We start from the raw sequence: 22370 nt of genomic DNA, 5'->3' as shown, positions 1-22370 counted from the left end.
GATAAAAAGTGAACACTTTGAGATTAAAGGACACTTTTTTTCTTTCCTATGTCCCTATTTAGCCACCGTATGTAGCAGACGACCTTTCAGGGGAAGGATTGAGAAGGGTCTCTTAGATTCCTTCAATCTGAGAAGATGTCTGTAATGATAATTCCTGCTTTAGGTTAAATGTTTTTTTCGGAGTACTCACAGGGGGGGGGGGGGAGGAGATCGCTTCCATTCCCTCCTGGCTACGTCCCTGCACTGATTGCACTTTAAGCACACATTACTGTTAAAGAATACATCAGTTTGAAAACCTCAGTCAGAAAAAAAAAACATTCTAATTGACCTCAGATAATGTCAACAAGTGAGCTACGCCTGAAACATTTACAAAGCAAAACAATTCAGTTATTGAGGCCTTTCTTTTGTTGATTCGTATACGCAAGGCCAACCATTATTACATTTTGTATACTCTCTTAAAATGATAGACTGAAGAATTCAGTCTTCTGTGAGACTGAAATTTTTTTCAGTGTTATACACTGAGCTTAGACTGAGAAACACTCTACTTAGACTATATTATCAGTTACACCGTTCAGTCGCTGTTTTGGACTGACTGTATTAACCAATCAGCTAATCACATGTGGCATGTCATCTTACCATTTTCAGTCTCTGTATTCCACTGAAAAATGCATCCAATCAGAGAACAGAAATGCACCTACGTCATCCGAAAACTTGCAAATACGCCGCACAAAAATAAGTGACAACGAGCGCTACAACTCAAGTTGTGTACATATATACTACTATATTCTTCGCTTAGCCAGGTACTCGCTGTACTGTACGTACGCACGCCGTACACACAGCTAGGCATGAACGAGACAGACGACCGTATGTCTAAGCTAGAGTAAAGGTTGTAAATTAGCAATGGCTGAGTCTTTAAGAACTTTTCTTACAAATAAAGGTTTCCACGAAGAAGTGATAACAGTGTTCGAGGGTATGTATGTATTTTTTTTGTTGTTTTCCAATTAATACAGAATAAAAGCTTGGCAGTTCGTAACGTTAGTTATTCTAGGCTTGTGCGCGAGGTAGGCCTAGCTAGGCTGTACTATAGCAAATAGGGCCTAGGCTGTTGTTATAATTGGTGGGGCCTATTAACACGATCGTCGGGCGAATAAGCACGCCGGTCCTGCATATGTACCCGATCGTCGGGCAAATCAGCCCGCCTGTCCTGCGTATGTACCCGATCGTCGGGCAAATCAGCCCGCCTGTCCTGCATATGTACCCGATCGTCGGGCGAATAAGCACGCTTGTCCTGCAATATGTACTCGATCGTCCCAAAATGAATCTAGCCTAGGCCTAGGCTAGGTTAACCTCATGACAAATACTTGGACATAATAATGCTCAAGAAATTGCAAAACACAGTACACTGTTAAAAATATCTGTCAGTTTACAGACTTTTTTAACATAAATTTCCGGTTTTTTCCCATTAACCAAAAATTACTGTATTTTTACAAACAGTTTGTATTGCTACAAAAACAAAATGTAATATAACCTATATTTTCTGTTTATTTAGAAAACAATTATTTTCTATTTTTTTAACAAAATTTGACTGCAATCATTAATATTTTTACAGAAGTAACTGTAAATTAAAGTAACAGTTGAAAAATCCTGTTATTTTACAACTTATATCTGTTTTATTGCAATAACATGATCGCACTGTTTTTTTTTTACCATCAATTTGTATTTACTACGACAAAAAAATGTTTTTAAACAGAAACTTTTCATTTTTGGGGAAAAACAAATATTTAGTATTTCAATTAGCAACACTATAGGGTCCTTTTATAGACCAATTCATCGTATGTTTCTTCAAGCACAATCTGACTGAACAATATATGGGATGCGCTCATCTCGGGTGTGTGGTCCAGGGACCCGCTTCGGGCCCTAGGTTAGTCAATGTGTTTTCGGGACCTTTGGGCGATGCCCATGCACGGAAGCTCTGGGGTTTAAAAAAATTGTGATCATTATTAACTGTCTTCAATTGGCATTGAATGCGCACTAAAAAGACGAAAAACATTCTATTTAATTTGGGCATTTTTATTTCAAATAATTTAAATTTGAGTAAATGCCGATCGATTTCGTGATACAGCGAGCATGTGGGTGAGACAGATTGATGTTGTTAAAGGTTGCATTGGCGTGAAAAACAACGTACAGCGCGTATGGCACACCTAATGCAGTCCAGTGGTTTCGCAATGGCTCGGTGACCTAAGGTCACGGTTTCCATCTGGGTTCACGAGTGTAACATATGCATATTAACGTTTCCCGCCAAAATAACAGTCCACGGCCTGACGTATCAGTGCACAAGAAACTTTTTCAGTTATACGTACAATACAACAGCGCACCGAACTCCGACCACGTACGTACTACTACTTGCGTCCAGCATGCAGTACACAACACTAGCTGCCTTTTCACTGATGACGCAGGAGAATTCTGCAATATTCGACTGAGGTGGGTGTAGTGGAAGTTCATTCAAGTTTTGTTAGCAAATAAGTTTGTAGAAACATTGACTATTCATCAATAACAAATTCTTAGAAGGCTTTTTCTTGCCGTTTCGGAAAATCTGTTAAATGTTTTTGTATAACGGATGCGATAACTGAGCTTTATAGTTATAGGCTAGGCCTAATAGCGAAGGGCCTAGCATAACGTTAGGCATCAGTGGCTAACGGTGGTCTTAGTCCGGAGCGATATTGATGAAATAAAATAATAGCCTAGGCCTATAGGCTTGGCCCAATTACAATTTAAAAACTTAGGTTTTTGCTATTGCCTGTGCGGCTGTAGCCTAGGCTATTAATATTAATAGGCTACTTTTAACCGAATTGTTGATTAAGTTTAAGCCAACATTACTCATTAGCTTTGAAAACCTATGATACCCAACAAAGCTAGGGCCTAACAGTAATGCTACAGTAGTTTTACTGTGTGAGAACCAGTATGAGTTGGACTGAGCCTGTCCACACTACCAGTACCACACTCTGTCAATCATTTTGACACAACCATTTGCATTGATTATGCATCTAGACAAAATCATGTGTACAAAAAGAAGCAAGTAGGCAAGAGCTCTCCTATATCTTGTACTGTAGCTGTACTCAGTACATGTTCAACTTCAAACATATAAAAATTGTGTAAATTCACTGTAGCTTTAACAACCGAAGTTAGTGAAAATGAAATTGGTGTGGGTTTATAAGTAGGTTATTCAAACTTTTCCAAATTGGCAGGGTTTTCCTACTCGTATTCTCATAGTTCTGTACGTCGTGAGACTAAAAATGTTTGTTGGACTTTGCAACATTTGCAAGGTAACAACACGTTCAGTGAGTGAGTATGTGGCTCATGGACGGCGCCATAGAAATCAAGCCAATTCTCAATTTCGGTGCTGTTTTCAAGGATGCAGATACATATTTTCAACTTTTACAGCACTGAAAGTTCATATAACAAGGAAGCATCGTAACCAGAGACATGTAGAGCAGTCAAACAGATTTCATTCTGTTAATGTACCACTGAAGTGTGCTATTGCATACTCTAAGAAAGAATGCTCTGATTTGCATGCATTTTTAAGTCATCTCAAAAGTCACATGAATAATGGTCAGACAGTTGAATGCCCGTATGTTTCATGCAAGAGAAGGTACCACAAGAAGGCAACATTTTGTGTTCATTTGTCTCGTTGCCACAGAAATTGGTGTGCAAAACGTGTGAAAAATGCTCACAAAAGTTTCAGATTTGATGATGTAATTTCAGAAACAGCAAATAATTATGATGTAGAAACTGGCAATGCTAATAAGCCCACTACTGCAGAAGAAAGTTTGGATATGGAATTTGGGGAAACTGAACATGACAATGTCATAGAAGTTGAGAGTAATTCTGATCAGTCAAAAGGGGAATTTTTGAAAAGTTTTGCATTATTTCTACTTAAGCTGCAAGGGAAACAATTAGTCCCAGAATCAACCGTACAAATTATTGTAGAGGAACTAAGAAACATACATGACATTTGCCTAGAATCTCTTAAAGTTAGGCTTACAGCAAAATTAAGGGCCGAAAACATTTGTAATGACCGTATTCATTCATTATTAGATGACCTTAACTTGGGAAATGAGTGGGATAGTAGAAAAGAGTACTTTAAGTCACTGAATTTTGTTTCCCCAGAAGCTGTTCCCCTTGGGAGGGATATTTCAGGAAAAATGCATTACTGTCATTATGTTCCCATCTTGCAGACAATTAAAGTTCTCATTGATAATGACTTGATTCCAATAAAATCAGACAGGAGAGCCCACAACATGCAGCTACCAGTGTTTACAGATATAACAGATGGGAAAATTTTCAAAGAAAATACACTTTTTGGAAGTGAGGAAAATGCATTGTCGGTTATTTTATTCCAAGATGCCTTTGAAGTAGTGAATCCACTTGGATCTGCCAAAAAGAAACATAAAATATTGGCTGTGTATTTCACTCTGGGAAACATTCCTCCTCAGTATAGGTCCCAGGTAGAGTCATTGCAACTTGCACTTCTTTGTAGAGAGGTTGATTTCAAGAAGTATGGACAAGAAAAAGTATTTAAAAGGCTATTAAGAGACTTGAAATTACTAGAAGAAACTGGTGTACAGGTCAAAGGTGGGCAAATTCGGAAAGGTTCATTGGCATGCATACTAGGAGATAATTTAGGCTCACACACTATTGGCGGATTTGTTGAAAGCTTTTCATCTAAACATTATTGTAGGTATTGCTTACTGAGTTCAGCTGAATTTCAGTCAGGTGAGCCATATGCTCTGGGAAAGTGCAGAAGTCCCACCGAATATGACAGATGTGTAGAACATCTCCAACAGTCTGGTGAAGATAGCTTTGAGGGTATTAAATTTAACTCCCTCTTCAATAATTTAAATTACTTCCATGTCTGTAATCCTGGCCTGCCACCTTGCTTGGGCCATGACCTTTTTGAAGGGGTAGTGGATTATGATTTGAAACTCTATATCGATTACTGGGTTAATCAGAGACATTGGTTTACGTACCAAGACTTAAACAGAAAGTTAGAACTGTTTAAGTTCACTGGTAGTGACATCAATAACAAGCCTGCTCAGATAAATTCAAATAAAAGCAGACTTGGTGGAAATGCAGTTGAGAACTGGTGTTTGCTTAAACTTCTCCCAATTTTGGTGGGCCAGCAAATTTTGGATAAATCTGACAATGTTTGGAAACAATTTCTGCGTTTAAGAGAGATTGTTCAGCTTGTTTGTGCTCCTCAAATATCATGGGATGAAATTGTTTATCTGAAGGTGTTAATAGAAGAGTACCATGAGGAAAGAAAACAAATCTTTCCTGATGTGAAGCTTAGACCAAAACATCACTTTCTTTGTCATTATCCAGAGTTGACAGTTAAGTTTGGCCCTTTAATCAGAGTGTGGACACTGAGGTTTGAAAGCAAACACTCTTACTTCAAACGGTGTGCTAGGAATTGCCATAACTTTGTTAATGTAACACATACGCTGTCAGAAAGACATCAGCAGCTGCAGGCATATAATAGTGCAGGGAGTATGTTTCCTGAAAAAAATTTCATTGAAAAAGGTGAGCAACTAAATCCTGAGATTTTTAGTCCTGAAATTAGGGCTTCCCTGCAGTCAAAAGAGTTACAGGTTGATTCAGCCACAGTGAGTAACAAATTAAAGGTCTATGGTACTCAGTACAGTGCAGGTTTGTTTGTGGCATGCAAATGTACAGATTCAGTCTTGCAATTTGGCTGTATTCTGTTGACTCTTTTATGTAACAATGATGCATTTCTTGTTGTTAAACTGCATAATGCTACCCTTCTTGAGGAACTAGGTGTGTACTTGCTGCAACCATCAAATGATATAGACTGTCTGAAGGTTTCAGAACTTTGTGACTATTATCCATTGTCAGCTTATCCAGTTCAAGGAAGACTCCTGCTTCCACTGAAGCATAATTGTTTCCACTCATGACTTTCTCAACAATGATGATGGTACTTGGCCATGTTATGGATGTATGTGCATGCATTTACCTCGCCTCATGTGTTCAATATGTCACATGTTTACACAGGGTCCAATACCGTACATTCAGCATATATCGTTCTAAGTTGTGTATGTTTATTGCATGTAAGGCATATATGCAGTTTCCCCAACAATGCTTCAAACATCATATAAACCTATCAAATATCAATGCTGGTGCTTCTCTGAGAAATTTTAGAGCATTTGGATGATTCACAACAGAAATGTTGCACCTAGCCTCAATTCAACAATTTATTCATTTAGTTCTGTTTTCATGTGAGTGAACACTCACTCCTCACTTGGCCTATCATAGTCCACAAATTCAAATTTTGGGACTGCATTTGCTATTTAATACATATTTATTCAGGCTTTATAATGTACTGAGTAGTTATCTTTCCTTGAACAAAGATCTACATTCTTGATAGTGCAGGAAAACAAAGTAATCTGAGCTATAGTAAAGGAATGGTCAATGCAGTGGTCAATATTTATTGCTTGAGCCATTGTGTAAAAATAGTATAGTAGTATTTGTCAGTTTGAGGTGTCAACTCAATAGTGACAGACGTTCACATTAACAAAATCAGTCAGCTATATGTTTCTTGCTGTTGGCAGAGTGGTTTGTGTCCCCTACCAAAAGGGTTACTTCGCTGCGCAGTCGCTGCGACTTCGCTGCGAAGGAATCCCTTCGCTACAAGACTTCGCAGTACTTCACTTTTACTGTGACTTTGCCGTAACTTCGCGACAGCAGAAATATTACTTCGCCGCAGGGTTTTGCTCCTGCGACTAGTCGCAGCAACATCGCAGCAACATCGCAGCAAAGGAATATGACTTCGCAGGAGGCCCATCTTGTTGTAACTGGTCGCAGCTACTTCGCGGCAAGGAAAGTTACTTCGCAGGAGAGGCCTTCTTGTTGCAACCAGTCGCAGCTACTTCGCGGCAAGGAAAGTTACTTCGCAGGAAAGGCCTTCTTGTTGCAACCAGTCGCAGCTACTTCCCGGCAAGGAAAGTTACTTCGCAGGAAAGGCCTTCTTGTTGCAACCAGTCACAGCTATTTCGCGGCAAGGAAAATTAATTTGCAGTAAAGGCCCTCTTGTTGCAACCAGTCGCAGCTACTTTGCGGCAAGGAAAGTTACTTTGCAGGACAGGCCTTCTTGTTGCAACCAGTCGCAGATACTTTACGTCAAGAAATAATCACTTTACAGAAAGGTACCATTCCTGCAACTAGTTGGGAACTCAAGTTATTACTGCATGATCATGATTCATGGGCAGGTTTCCTTTCTGCAATTAGCTGTATTTACTACACAGTGAGAAAGCTTTCATAGTGCAGCATAATGAAGCTCATAGTGCAGGGGTTCTGCAGTTAACTTATCTTTACAACAAGGAGAAACTTACATACAATCTTACAGACTCGAACTCTACACAAACCAAACAGATATCATACATTTTTTAGGATTTCTTTTTATTGGTTTCAATTAAAGAGCCATCATCTTTTAAATGTTTTAACTTTTCCTGTAGGAATAGAAAATATGTGGTACCACTGAACAAACTGTAATGGTTACAACATGAGGAGAGGCACATTAGAGATTATGATTCCTGTACTTTAATTCAAATAGGTTACTGTAACATCAAGGCTCATAGATCAGCAATTAAAAAATTACTGATCTTTTCATTTCTTTTAATTCGTACAGGAAACCCACAAATAACACTAAGCAATGCAAATTATTAAATCTTTAGAATCTTAAAAGTAATCTCAAACTCTGAGAACAAAACTCAGGAAGATTCTTATTCATAATTCTACCAAACTTCACTGTAGTTTCTGTTAATCAATTAATAGGTTTCAGTTAATAGGTTTAAAATGTTAATCAGGTTCTTAAAATTTGGAATGTCACTGGGAAACAATCCATACTTCCCTTAAATCTATGCTGAATTTTATCTACAAAACCAGGATGCTGAAACAAGTTTTGAATTTGAGGCTCTAGTGTTACATTGAAGAATTTGTTCTTCTCAAAGTCAATTGTCATCCTGCATATATTACAGTACGTTGGTCTGGCCATCTTCAACAGAGCTAAAACAGGACCCACAGTAATAATACTTTTGCACTGGTGAATCTGCCTTTTCAAAATAGTTCTTAAACTTATAAAGACTACCAAGGGCAGAGTGAGTTTCCATAAAATGGAGACTAATTAGTGCTAGCATATCAGACAGCTGGACATCAGTGATGGAATGCGTAGTTGCAAATGTGAGTATCAGGAGAAGACTTGTTTCTACTGTTATCCAATGTCCTCTATAGATGTATGATGAACCACTCCTGGACTCTGTCTCTGACTCTTCATCATCTTCCAAAGGTGAAGCATCACAGGTATCATCGGGCTCACCCAACGTATCCTCTTATCAGAAATGTGACCATCTTGGTCAAGAGTTGTCTGCCAGTTTGTAATGTTCATTAGTTCACTTACTTCCATTGCTAAAGGTATAGATGATGGTTGGATAATTGTTGTGGGACTTTCCTCAGTGCACTGATAATCTGGCTGCAAGCTCTCTACAAAGGATGATGAGCCACCTTCAGTATGGCCAGCCATATAAAATTCAGATAAGGCTGGAGTAAAAGCTACTGACTGAACATTGAATGAAGCTGGTATTTCTCTTCTACGTGGTTGGTTGTACCAAGTAGGCCTCATGAGTTCACTCTGAAATCAGGAGTAACACTGGGCTCTGAAAATAATATATGAAATGAAGTTAATACCTGTCAGATTTAAATAATGCAATGGGGTGTCATATTATATTCGTAATGAAGTGTCAATGTTCAGCTTAATTTTGACATGACGAAAATATCCTGGGGATCTGAGGTGCATCATACAGTTGATAGGTGCATTAGGCCTAATAGCAGGCACCACATGTTATGATTAAGACGCAGAGTTTATTGACTGAGACATAAAGCCAGGGCTAAGGTTGTGAAATCATGCTGTTTAATCTAGCACGTCATGTCTGCGGGGGGCTGCTGACTGGCGTGATTATCATTCCGACTTGCTGTGGCCATTGACCCACCAACAGGCTAATTTCAATTGCTGACTAGGCTTTGTATATTATTTGTTTGGTGGAAATAGTTTGCTGTAAGTTCATTCCGAGTTGTTGATTTTTGAGAGTAGATCTACAGAGAAAAAAGGGTTCAGTGACAATGTAGGTGTAGGCACAGACATAAGTAATCAGCATATGCAGCCAGTGGATACTACTTTAATCTTTAATTATTAGAGTTAGTAAAATACTCTTAGACCTAGGCTACTACTTACAAGCATTGTAGTACCACTACTAGGCCTCGCCCTTACTGTAGCATAACATAGGCTTGACCCTCTTAGCCTATAGGCTATTTCTGTATCGATACTCTCCTACACTGACTGTGCATGAAGGCATATAGAAGCCTTACTCATAAGCCCCCCTACTAACTAGTAGTACTACCACACTAGCCTAGATTGAGCGTTACTAGAATTAGTATTCAAGTAGTTCGATGGGATCGTTATTACTTGGCTTGGCATCTCCAAATAAAAAATGATTAACCACTTACTCCATCATATATATCAATCGATATGCTGCAGCCTGCCGGGAATGATAGTAAAATAAATATAGACCGAGTAGTGACTGTACTACTACTGTAGTATAGTGAGTGTAAAATTATTTTTCACGTCTCGTGCAACTGCTCATGATACTTACCAGCACGGGAACTTCGACGACTGTTGTGTAAATTTGAAGTAAACAAGTCTACACAACACGTTACTGTTTTTTTTTGTCCATACAATCATATAGGTTGGCTGGTTTCAACCAGGTTTAAGTACGCAGTAACAAGTTGCTAGAAAGGATCTGATAATAGGTGGTATACTTACAACATCTCGTACAGTTTGACAAAGGGATACTGAATTGAGTTGGTTTTAATGTCTGGATGCATGATTCCTTTGAAAATTTATACTCCATTTCATACATTTTTCACCCACACGATTGAATTTACATCATAACCAACAACGTAAAAATGTACAAATTGAGTCAGATGTTGTCTATTAAGATGATTGGCCAATCAGAAACTGCGAAGGCTTTCGATTGCGTAACAATCCATCTTTCAAATACAATACCGGCTGTATCGACATTCTGATTCTCTAGCTATCTCGACTTTTAGGTTTCTTACATGAATTCTTTATTAAAATTCTTTACGAAATACTCAATACTTTGGACCATTGTTCTGTGGAATATATTTATATTGTTGAACAGAAATCGAGATTTTCTGTGACTTTGTTAACGTTTTTACTTTGCTAGGTTTTCACGTTACCTGACTGAGTAGCCTAACTTAAAACTTAGTGCGTAGGTTACTGTTAGTATTGGTGTTAGTAACGAAGCAAACCTAATCCAGCCTTCTTGCTTTTGCATAACTCTTAACGTCGAAAAAAAAATGCAATTTTCAAAAGACGAAGTGGATACAATTGCTAGGGATCTTGGGCTGCCATCTTCGCTTGGAGGTGACTGCTAGCATATCTGCCTTTTCTGGTTGATAGACAGTCAATTTGGTGTAGCCAATGGATGACGAGGGACAAATCTCAATGGCCTTTGGGGGAAAATTCTGGGCATTTCATACAGCTTCAGAAACGTATGATGCATCGTTTGCTTATGGTGGTAAGTTCCAGTAAGCTAAAGGATATAAATCGACAATAGCCTTGCTAAGCCTAGGCAGTATAGTTAAGCATATTTTAGCAGAACACAGAGTAGGCTAGGCTTAGGCGGCATGCATCACTATTATCACTTCAGGGACTCTTTTGCAGTATTTCAGTGCAAAGAATCCTAAAGTTAACTTTAAATGTTAAAGCCTATAGCATGTCTGCTTGGAATGTAATTTGCCCATGTCTAAAGGGGTATAACTAAGCTACTGTAACTAGTTGATTAAATTCGCTATCAATCTAAGTTCCAGTTCCAAACAAACCAGCCAGTGAACTTTCTAATTGGAACAATGGTTCAACCACAGATATAGCACAAAACAATTGAGTCTGTACTGTCTTTATATGACAGATGTGAAATGGGATAAATATGCTATGCCAAATATTGAAACTGTGTTCCTCTAAGAATGATGTGAAGATATTGCCTACAGTGTTTCTGTTGTGGTGGACCCTAGAGAGTGATTAAATAAAAATAGTATGATTCATGATACTAGATCCAATACGTTTTTTTTAAGTTAAATTAGAGTTTGCAAACTGAGCACTTGAGTATTCTTAAAATGTAAATGAAAATATCTCACAGAAAGAGAAAGTTCTTCAGTGGTTTCTTGATATCCGCAAAGTGCGCAAATTTTCTCTCAACATCTTCTTTGAATAGCCATTCAATCTTCGCCGATCTTCCTTGAATAGCCAGTTATAAGCCAAACACAAGTTTGGCGTATTTATTATCTTGCATATAAATGAGTCAACAGCACCAAATGTGAAAGTCCCAATTGTTGATATCTGAAACTAGAATGACCTGTATGCATGGAGTACCCACCCTCAGGATCACTCCATTTTTAAGGGAAGGCTGGCACTTGAGTTTTGATCAAGTTAAAAACGTCTTGACATAGATATCAGTGAGAACAGATCAACAGATTCTGCTCAGAATTCTCTTGCTATATTTCTTACAGAACTTGGGTTGATGAGTGTTAGGGTTGAGGCGTGTTTAAGTGTCCAGAAGTGGTATTAAAAAAAAGGCCATGAATAATATGTTTAATTTGCAGAGATCCAGATTGCTTCTAATCAGTTTGTTGTTATTTTTTTCTTTCTTTTAGGTCATTTTGAGTGATAGGGAGGATGCGTCACCACATTTGGAGAGACTTGGCAACTGCAATGTTGCCATACCAGCTGCTTGGCATAGTACCCTTCTCTCCAAGTCTCAAATCTAAGACTTTTCGTGTAAAGAAAATGATGGATGGTTTCTTCGAGCCACAAGATATGTTGGAGGGGAACAATTCATCCGTGGTAAAGCTGTTTCCCTGCAGATGGAAGCTATTAGATGTAAGTTAGCAGAATTCCCACATATTTTAAAGGAGGTTAGGTAGTTGAAAAAAAAAACATTTGACATAAATTCTGTACAGCTTCCTCCCAAATCAGCTGTAAATATACATAATGCAAATATTTCATGTGAAACTGGCACTTCAGTTTCCTTGCTTGGAAGGATCTGGAGAGTAATGGCTAAGCATAGAGAAACGACTTACAATTACTCTCAAATTTCATATCCACAATGAAAAAATTCAGCAATTCCATGAGTATTGAAAAATGATAAATTGAAGAGGATACTTATTGGTATTTGTCATTAACCTGAGGGAAATTTTCCTTTCTTCTCCAGTGTATGGTGGCAATGTACTGAAGATCTATGGTGATGTCACATAGGCAATCAACAGCAAGTGCAGCAGAGCCAGGAGACTGATGAAGAAACTGAAGTGATGCTGACATGTTGGGGATAATGGGAGGGGGGGTAGAGGTAAATTAGAGTAGACAGTTATAATATAAGAAGTTTCACAATTAACAGTATAGAACTAAAAATAAAGTAGTTTAGACCTACAAAGTTCTTCTGTCTTATTTTTGTTGCAGGCACCTCTCCAGGAAAGTCGCCGCAAGCCCCTTTCCTTGCGAAGTCGCAGCAAGCTCCTTTCCTGCGAAGTAGCCACAACCCCCTTTCCTGCGAAGTCGCCACAAGCCCCTCTCCTGTGAAGTCCCCGCAGGCCCCTTTCCAGCGAAGTCACCGCAACCCCCTCTCCGGCGAAGTCGCCACAAGCCTCATTTGCATGTGAAAAGTGAAGTCGCGGCGAGGTCGCTGCAAGCCTCTCTCCGGCAAAGTCGCCGCAAGCCCCTTTCCTGCTAAGTCGCCGCAAGCCCCTTTCCTGCGAAGTCGCCGCAAGCCCCTTGCGAAGTCGCCGCAAACCCCTTTCCGGCGAAGTCACTGCAACCCCCTTTCCGGCGAAGTCGCCACAAGCCTCATTTGCATGTGAAAAGTGAAGTCGCGGCGAGGTCGCTGCAAGCCTCTCTCCGGCGAAGTCGCCGCAAGCCCCTTTCCTGCGAAGTCGCTGCAAGCCCCTTTCCTGCGAAGTCGCCGCAGGCCCCTTTCCGGCGAAGTCACCGCAACCCCCTTTCCGGCGAAGTCGCCACAAGCCTCATTTGCATGTGAAAAGTGAAGTCGCAGCGACTGCGCTGCAACTAGTTGCTGCGAAGTCGCTGCAACTGGTCGCGGCAAGGGCCTTTTTTCGACAGGGGGTTGATTCAAAATGGAACTGTCAGATACATCTTCAGATGATACTGTTCTTCTTGGTCCAATTGAGAGTGCTGTGAGTGATGTCTTTCCACTACTGCCCACCTACAAGATTAAGGAGGTGCTAGAACTGCTCATAAGAGCAGGAGTTGAAAGTGTTGCAGATTTAAAGTATGTTACAGAAGAGGATCTCCACAATTTGAAACCAATTCAGCGGAGAAAGCTTTTGAAAGCTTGGTCTACAAGGGTTGAAGGTACTGTATCGTCCAGACTCCAGTATTTTGTACATTTCTTTTAGTAGGCCAATTTAGTGTGCACAGCACAGTACTTGCAGAGTGAGGAGGCAATATGTGACCTGGAAACTATCATGTTTACCAAAAGGACAAAAAAATCAGTACCAAAAGTCATTACAGTTCTGAAATCAAGAGTTTGTGACTAGATCATGCTTGAACAGCCTACATGTAATCTTGCAAGTTTATCTGCTTAGTTGAGGTAATCATTCATGGACAGTTGCTTAACAGAAACTTTGCAGTGTAAATATGTACAAGACTCTAAATTTGTAATTAATAAACATTCCAGTGCTTTTATGTCCAAACATTCTCATCCTTGTTTTCAGATAGACAGTGTTTTCGTTGTGCCAATGGCATACTGTACACTACTTGTATTCTGTATCAATTTCAATTGCAGTTGTTAGAGAAATGAGGAAATGCAAGTTTGTTGGCTTGTAGCTAATGCTTTCATATCATTGTAAGACTGGTTATGTACACATGTGGCAACAAGAGGCTACACTAGTTCTTACATATTTCTTGGAAATTTAATGTTTTTATTCATTGAAAACATTTCTGTTAGTTTTAGAGGTAGTCCTCGCCCCATTTTATGAAGAGTTACGCTCAGTCTTAGTTTGATTTATATTGCTAACTTATGTTCTACATATCAAACTTGACTGAGCATAACTCTTTGTGAAACAAGGCCCTGATGTTCAGTTTTCCCTTTTTTCGCCAGATACTACCCCAAGTGAACTAAATCACCAACTGGAGTTGGGAATGGAAGATTTTCAACTAGTCGGATCAGTTGCTTCTTCAGAGTCATCCAGCTCAAGTCCAGGAACTCCTACCTCACTAAAGAAGCACTGGGTGGAAACTTTTACAGTCCAGTGGAACAAAATGCCTAAGAACTTAAGTGATTCATTAAAGAAATGTACAAGGCCATCACCAAGAGACAGAAGGGAAATGATACGAATAATATGTGATGACATCATGAAGAAAAATCGCAATCCGGGCCGTAAGAATCTTGCCATTATTTCAAAAACAATTGTTGATTCTTACCCAGCAAGCTTTAGAGATGACATAGGCGGTGAAGTTATTGGAGATGGCTTTGAATCTGTACTTAAGCAAATGGAAAACAGAATCAACAACCTGAGGCGGACTGAAACATATCTGCCAGGAACGTCTTCATTGACCAGCACATCAGATGATGAGTCTTCAGAACAGAAGCCTAAGCGAGCAAAAAACGAGACTCTTATGGTTGTCAGAACTGGCAACCAAAAGGGTTGCCAGAGAGGGAAGACGAAACATCTCAAAAAAGGAGAACCCTTGAACTAAAGGAAATGTATGAAAATGAAGATAAGTGGGATGAAGACATCATTCAGATGAACATGAAACTGTTGTATTTCACTATCCGCACAATGATCAATACAAACAGCATAACCCTCATAGGGATAATAGAAGAATACCCATTTCTCCTGGAAAGCATTGGTATGATGAGCCACTTTCATGAATTGGTTGGTATTGAACTGATGCCTACTCTTTCTAAATCTTTAGATACCAAAGGTCAGTCTGTTATGCACTATTTGAGGAAAGTTGCTACCAAAAAGCCAGCTTTAAAAGATGTTTTTGATGCCATAGAAGTTGCCAGAGCAGAAACAAACGATCTTACTCCTGAGATGCCTGGATTAATCTGGCTACTTACTTGCTACTTTGGGGAGAAAGTAGATACCCTGTTGTACCTATCAAAGGTGAGTATTTCTATAAAGTGAACTGATATTTTTTTTCTATTTCATTTATTTGCAAAGGTTGTCATGCTGGTAAATTACTTGGCAAATATTATAGCAAGATAAGGTTGAAGACTACAGTAAAAAGTGCAATTTCACCCTGGTAAAGTTGAACTAACCATAGATTAGTTGAAAGCCTAATTTTAAGCAAGGGATGGCAAAGTGGGGATTTTAAGTAAAATTTCAGTGTCACATTGTTATAGTCTTTGTAGTGTTATGTTGATCAGCCTTTCAGGACACCTTACATAGAGTTGCAAATCAGCCCCATGACAACAACCTGACTATGCCACAGGTGCAGAATATGTTCTTAGATCATGCCAAAAGCAATGTGTGTACTCGAGGTGTAATGCCACATGTGTTCTTTTAAGTGTGTTTATACAGACTTGGTCAAAATGTGTGCTGTATATGGCCAATAATTAAACATTATTTAGTAATGAGTAGTCATGTAGACTGCCATCATGATGGCTACTGAAGTGAACTTTGACCTACACTAAGGTGACAATTAACTGCTATATATATATATATATATATATATATATATATATATATATATATATATATATATATATATATACATATAACTGCTATATAATATCCTAACTAGGGCCCTGTTCCATACAGAGTTTTTCTTTGTCTTGAGTGTGATTTAAAGTTAAACACAGACTATGAATCAAATCTACGATTGTGGGTTACTCTTTGTAGAATGGGGCCCAGATCAAATTGTTATCCAATTTCTGCCACCAGACAACTTTGTATAAGTTTCAGGTTTTAAAATACAAGTTGCACATATTTTACTTTCCCAGGAGACAAGCAGTGATCAGGAGGCTGTTTCTGGCTTGAACTCTCCATCACCCTGTATTGTTGTTTCGGGTAAGCTTCTTGAATGTACATTTCGGGTGTTTCTGTTTACAGAGCTTTGTTATTTTCATCAACAATATTTAAGCACATCAGATTTAAAGTATCCCTTGGATCCTGCTCAACATTTTTTTTTAATACTACTGATTGTTTTACCAAGCCTGTCTTTTCCTACCATTGATCCCTTGCTAGGCTCAGACTAACGTAGGAATTCCTGTTTCTTAATTCAAATGCAAAGTCTTCCTTTCCAAATTGTGCAATAGAGGTATATACTTATCAATAGTGTTCTAAATGTGACATGGGAACAAATGTACTAGCTTTCAGTGTGGTAGATACTTGTTAGATACTGAGAAGCAGTTTGCCAAGATTTAGTATAATGTGATATTTAGATGAAAGAGAAGATTCATTTATTGAAGTTACATCTTCTGGCTATGATGGGAAGTGGCTCTAAATATGCCACAAACCATTGTCAAAATTTAGGGATCAGTCTGGCGGCAGTAATTTAGACTCAGTTTGGTGTAATGGCATAAGCAATCATCCAACTCTTACTTGGAAGCATCAGCTAAATCCTTCAAATCTCTCATTCAGGTTGGTTCAGAATGTTAATGTCCAGTAGTAAAGGTAAAAATGTAACAGAAACATTGTTTTGAGATTAAAAGAATGACGTGTACATATTTATGAATTAGTATAGAGGGTTTGTAGTCAGAATGGGGTAATTGCATTTGGCCTTTCAAGTTATGCATAAGGTTTGCATAGAATCCAACATGCAAGGCAATAGATAGATGACCAATGCTCTTGTTTGGTGTGATACCTATTCTTACAGAGGCAGGGTAGAGAATTTTTTTCTTCCAATGTGGGGGAGGGGTTGTCCACTGATTTAGGCTTTGCATCATTCAGTGAAAAATCAGTGGGTTCTGCTTGCAATTCACTTTTGATCTTGTCATTGCAGTTTCTAGGTTAAGTGTTTAATGGACATACCTTTTTTAAGGTCCCTAAAAAAGTTACTACTCTTGAGAATGTTACATGATAATCCTTCAGTAAAAGAATGGAAACATATTCTTAGTCCGTAACAGCACTAAAAAAATTCAATTTCGGAAAATAATGACAAAGTGAAACTCGGATTGACATTTTTATCTTTGTTTGAATATTGATATCACAGGAACCAAACTGTTGGCCGGGCGGAAGTATATGATCGCAGTTGACAAGGTAGTTGTCAATCATCTTATTGCTGATTTTCAGAGTGCCCTTGCCTACCTCTTTGCCACATACTATGTTTTAAACATTCAGTATCCTGCAGACAGCTGTGTGACATTGGAGTTCATCCAGAGGTAAGTGTTAATGGAATATGAATGAATATTTGTACAGTAGTGGTTATAGCTGGGATTGGAGTTGTAACTCATGGTAGTGTTTTCCTTGTATAGTGTGTTTTCTACCAACATTTGGGAAAGACTTGAACCAGTGTAAAATTCAGTTGAGTAGTTACACAAGTAAGTCATAATTTGTCTGTCTAGAGAGAAGATCATGATCCCAACTTAGAATACCATTGAAGGTACTGTTACTTGAAATTTGTTCATAGTCTAACTTAACAATTATTTACCTCAGTTTAGATGAACTGCTGCAGTAGGTGTTTAGTGTTAAATAGTAACAGCATCATTAATTTGAAGATCGTAGAATATTTATGCAGTGACATTATTTGTAGAGCCCTGTAGTCCCATCAACATTGGGATTAAACTTGCAACAAAATGCACAGTTGAAAAAGTCGATCCTGATCGTTGCTCCAAGAAGATCAGTGTCCTATTTCCTTTCAACTACAATCCACCTGCATTTTGTCGATTTTGAAGTTGATTCTTGTGTTTCATCGTCAGACTTTGTTTAAAATTTACTGCTTGTAGAATTGTATAGATGGGACCCAGGCTTTAATCCTTCAAACTGTACATTCCAAATTGATTTCATGGACAGTCTTCTTGTGGAATTGACTGTTATAAACAACAACTGTTCTCTAAAAAAAGTTATAAAAGAATTGTGAATAAGGAAATATGCTTGAAAATGTTTTGACCACAATCATTATGACTTTCATAATTATAAATACAAACTAATATGAAAGCAGTGTGAGAAGCCATTTAATTTATACCTGAAACAGTGAAGTGAATAATTAATGTGCAACAAATTTTCAGAAGTATCATGTTTTAAAGACATGGTTTTCTACTGGTCAAGTGTCCAGGTCAATGATGAAAATATTAATTCCCACCAAAAGTAACAAAAATCAACTCTTTTTTTTTTTTTGGCAGGTGCTTTGTTGGAATCAACCCACCCACATCAGGAAAAAGTAGGAAATCCTCAGCCATAAATCCCAAAGTGTTGTCTCTTTTGGGACATATCAAGGATGAGTCAACAAAGTAATAAAAAAATCAAACAGTGTAGTATGGTGATCAGTGGACTTATTTCGAGTTTAGTTACTACAGGAACCATTTAGAAACGTTTGTTTTTTTGTTTTTATTCAACTCATTTAAAATCAAGTTAAGATGGTTACTTCTGGCTGGAACCTCAATGTCGCCTTTAGCCACTCTTAGTGTTTCCTTCATGTATATAGACATTCAGCTTATATGTAAGGAACGTTCAGGTGGATGATGTTTTTATGTACTACGATCAGTACTGAGTACACAGACATGAAATAATCTGCACACCAATCTCCATATTCTGTGCCTCTAAAGCAGAATGGTTTCAGATGAAATTTTGTTTTAGATAATTAAAGAGAACTGAAATCTATGCATTTTCATGGGCTTTGCATCACATTTTCTACCTAAGGTGGACTTGAAGCAAGCAGGAGATGAGACTGTAGAGTTTGTTTATGGAATTCTATTCATTCATGTTGGCATGTTATTCAGACATATAAAGTATTGATTAATATGAAGTTCTATTACTAACACTATATTGTTACACCTGCCTGCTAAAAGTTCACTTTTGATAGTAAATGTGACACCTTCTATGACCTTACATTTCAAATTGCCCAAAGAATTGACTGCAAATTTGTGCCCCCTTCTATCCTCTTCCTAGAGTGCTATTCAATTGAAGAAAAATTTCATCCAGTGGATTTCCTGATCATAGCATGCATTAAGGCAGTAGCCACAAAAGGAAACTTTCTAATAAGTATAAATGTATACAAGGACAATGGGTTCATTTTAATACCAGTGCTCATGCACATTGAACCATTCCTTAAATGGTGAAATGTTTGCCATTTTTCGTTTTCAGTGGTGAGTTTATACTATGTGATATTATTTAAACTACTTCATTTAAAAAAAAGTGTGATTACAGTGTGTAGTGCCACAAAACTATACTAACGTTTTTTCGTTTTCAGTGGTGAGTTTATACTATGTGATATTATTTAAACTACTTCATTTAAAAAAAAGTGTGATTACAGTGTGTAGTGCCACAAAACTATACTAACGTATGCTTGTCTATTACTGTGTGTAGTGTAGGGTCTATAGGAACTGCACTGCCTATGCATTAAGACCAAGTTTTCCTTTCTACATCCACTACCCCAGTGAAATACTCCATCAAATAATTATTAATGTACTTGTGAGAATATCCATTTCTGGCTGGAATTTATATTTTAGTCTTGGTATTCATAGACATCTGGTTTGGAATTGACAGGGCCTGAAGTTTATATTGGCATGCACCAATTTTTTCAACATTGAAAAAGAGGTTTACTGTTTCAGTTTTGGACTTTAAGTTACTTCCTTGTTGATTTACTAAGTTCTGTGTTTTTAGTTTCCATTTTGACATTTGCATTGCAGAAATGATTGCATGTTCATGATATCATGGCTCAGCTTTATATGAAAATGTTTGAAAGTTGTGTAATAATAATTAGAAAGTTTGAAGCTTATAACGTCAATTAACCCTTAAGCCTACCATGTAATAAGGTTTTGGCTAATGATTGTATTCCATTTGAAATGACCACTTTGGGATAGTTTCAGGGTGTTTGTCGTCCCAAACTGGGGTCTTCCACTTCATGGGTTGAAAAATAATGTTTGAAAGTGATTTACAGAAGATGATCATGTAGTTGTTCTTGAATAGTTGGTCATAAACCACATGCCTTGACCAACTCTATGGAGAATTGTTAATACTGTGAGGAGGCTGACATAATATAGTATATGATTATAAATACATTACAAGGATATTATTGTATGAAAAATCTTACTTTAGCTTAATATTCGGTGAAGAGCTTTTTGCAGTATATGCCATTTAGAAAGTTTATAATTGCAGTCAGTTTGTAAAATTAAGGGTCACATAGTTTGTGGTTTTTTTGGGCAACTTAATTGGCCCTAACCAAAGATAGCAACAAATGAAGTAGCTTTCAATGTGTTGCTTTTGGTGTAAGGTGATCTTACCACCTCTTGAGAACAGTTGCAAAACCTGTATCTCTTATTGTTCCTATACAGACTTTTGTAACTGGTTTGTAATTGCCTTGGCCTGAAGTTTGTGATATCAGTCACCAGTCTTTTCTCAAATCTTGAAAAGTAGAATTATTGTTTCAGTGTTGAAGTTTAAGTTCTCTACTTGTTGTTTTATAATTGAGTTTTTGTGTTTCTAGTATCTACTTAAGAAGCTTTTTGTTTTAGTAAAGTGGTGAAAAGTGATAGGTTAAAAGCACCTTTGTATGTGCATGTTTTTGGGGAAGACCTCACTCCAAGATGAATGAAGAAGTTGTGTAAATAAAGGGTGAAAATAAACATGAGCATTTCAACGTACTTCTACCGTATATTTTTGGCGTATTCCTTAAGTATGTACTTTCTTTTTGTAGAAACCTTGCCGTAAACTAAGACAGATAAAACCCATCAATTTATTTTAATTGTCAATATCAAATTTTCACACTTATGTTTCTTTTTTATGGAATAGATAATCATAAACCATTAATAATTCACATAAAAAATTGTTAAAGGACAGATTTGGTAGACAAACACGTTAAAAGCGTCTGCAAAAAAAAAATCAATTTGAATTTTATCAGGAGATTTAAGCAAATTGACTAAACGATTAACATCAAAATCCTGTAAAAAAGACATGATTTAGGAGTAAAACCGTCTGTAAAAAAACAGACAAACATTGTAATTTTATCAGACGATTTGGTAAATTAACATCGAAAACTTGTAAAAAGGCAGAATTTAGAAGTAAAACCGTCTGTAAAAAAACAGACAAAAATTGTAATTTTATCAGATGATTTGGTAAATTAACATCGAAAACTTGTAAAAAGACAGAATTTAGAAGTAAAACCGTCTGCAAAAAAACAGACAAAAATTGTAATTTTATCAGACGATTTGGTAAATTAACATCGAAAACTTGTAAAAAGACAGAATTTAGAAGTAAAACCGTCTGCAAAAGACAGACAAAAATTGTAATTTTATCAGACGATTTGGTAAATTAACATCGAAAACTTGTAAAAAGACAGAATTTAGAAGTAAAACCGTCTGCAAAAGACAGACAAAAATTGTAATTTTATCAGACGATTTGGTAAATTAACATCGAAAACTTGTAAAAAGACAGAATTTAGAAGTAAAACCGTCTGTAAAAAAACAGACAAAAATTGTAATTTTATCAGACGATTTGGTAAATTAACATCGAAAACTTGTAAAAAGACAGAATTTGGTAGTAAAACACAATAAAACTGTCTGTAAACAAACAGGAATAAATTGTAATTTTATCAGAAGAATTCAGTTAAATATACATGAGAAAAATGCTAAATAAAACAGAATTTTTCCAGTTAATTCCTTTTTACAGATTGTCTGTAAAAATAACAGGAAACGATTGGAAACTTTTTTTCCAATCGTTTTCTGTTAATTTACAGAATTTTTTTTAACAGTGTACTATTATGCATAGATTGTAAGCACCCTTAATTATTTGAAAAATGTAGTGACTGCTACAGCCATTACAGCATGAAGCTATCACGGTACCAGATCGTTGGGCAAATTAGCCCGCCTGCCCTGCATATGAACCCAATCGTCGGGCGAATAAGCACGCTTGTCAGGACTGCAATATGTACTCGATCGTCCCAAATGAATCTAGGCTAGGTTAACCTCATAACAAATACTTGAACATAATAATGCTCAAGAAATTGCAAAACACAGTACTATTATGCATAGATTGTAAGCACCCTTAATTATTTGAAAAAATGTAGTGACTTCTACAGCCATTACAGCATGAAGCTAACACGATTC

General features: G+C 37.4%; 1 protein-coding gene and 1 long non-coding RNA gene across 4 annotated transcripts; both read left to right on the top strand.

Moving 5' to 3' along the window:
• The first annotated feature begins 2402 nt into the window (after window positions 1–2402).
• On the top strand, window positions 2403–20573 carry LOC139983384 (uncharacterized). 3 transcript variants are annotated; one of them, XR_011798640.1, is made up of 5 exons: window positions 13268–13510; window positions 14259–15270; window positions 16110–16176; window positions 17321–17489; window positions 18450–20573. XR_011798640.1 is itself a non-coding variant. In XM_071996906.1 (5 exons), exons 2-5 carry the CDS (start codon window positions 14863–14865, stop codon window positions 18559–18561), a joined length of 756 nt encoding a protein of 251 aa, XP_071853007.1. In that variant the 5' UTR covers window positions 13288–13510; window positions 14259–14862; the 3' UTR covers window positions 18562–20573. The 3 variants fall into 3 exon arrangements, 1 of the variants encoding a protein (XP_071853007.1); XM_071996906.1 differs by having other exon boundaries at window positions 13288–13510; XR_011798641.1 differs by lacking the exons at window positions 13268–13510; window positions 14259–15270 and adding an exon at window positions 2403–2481.
• LOC139983400 (uncharacterized) lies at window positions 7303–12900 on the top strand. Its single transcript, XR_011798655.1, has 3 exons — window positions 7303–10667; window positions 11800–12025; window positions 12357–12900. It is a non-coding gene; the product is annotated as an uncharacterized lncRNA (long non-coding RNA).
• Window positions 20574–22370: the final 1797 nt, after the last annotated feature.

The sequence above is a fragment of the Apostichopus japonicus genome, chromosome 16 (genome assembly GCF_037975245.1).
Source record: "Apostichopus japonicus isolate 1M-3 chromosome 16, ASM3797524v1, whole genome shotgun sequence".
NCBI classification, from domain to species: Eukaryota; Metazoa; Echinodermata; class Holothuroidea; order Aspidochirotida; family Stichopodidae; genus Apostichopus; species Apostichopus japonicus.
The sequence above is the reverse complement of the archived record's forward strand: the minus strand, read 5'-3'. Positions and strand labels throughout refer to the sequence as shown.

Coding starts and splice junctions, on each gene's coding strand:
- LOC139983384 (XM_071996906.1), top strand. CDS start 14,863: ATGTATGAAAATGAAGATAAGTGGGATGAAGACATCATTCAGATGAAC. Junction 15,271..16,109: donor CCCTGTTGTACCTATCAAAG/GTGAGTATTTCT, acceptor TTACTTTCCCAG/GAGACAAGCAGTGATCAGGA. Junction 17,490..18,449: donor ACATTGGAGTTCATCCAGAG/GTAAGTGTTAAT, acceptor TTTTTTTGGCAG/GTGCTTTGTTGGAATCAACC.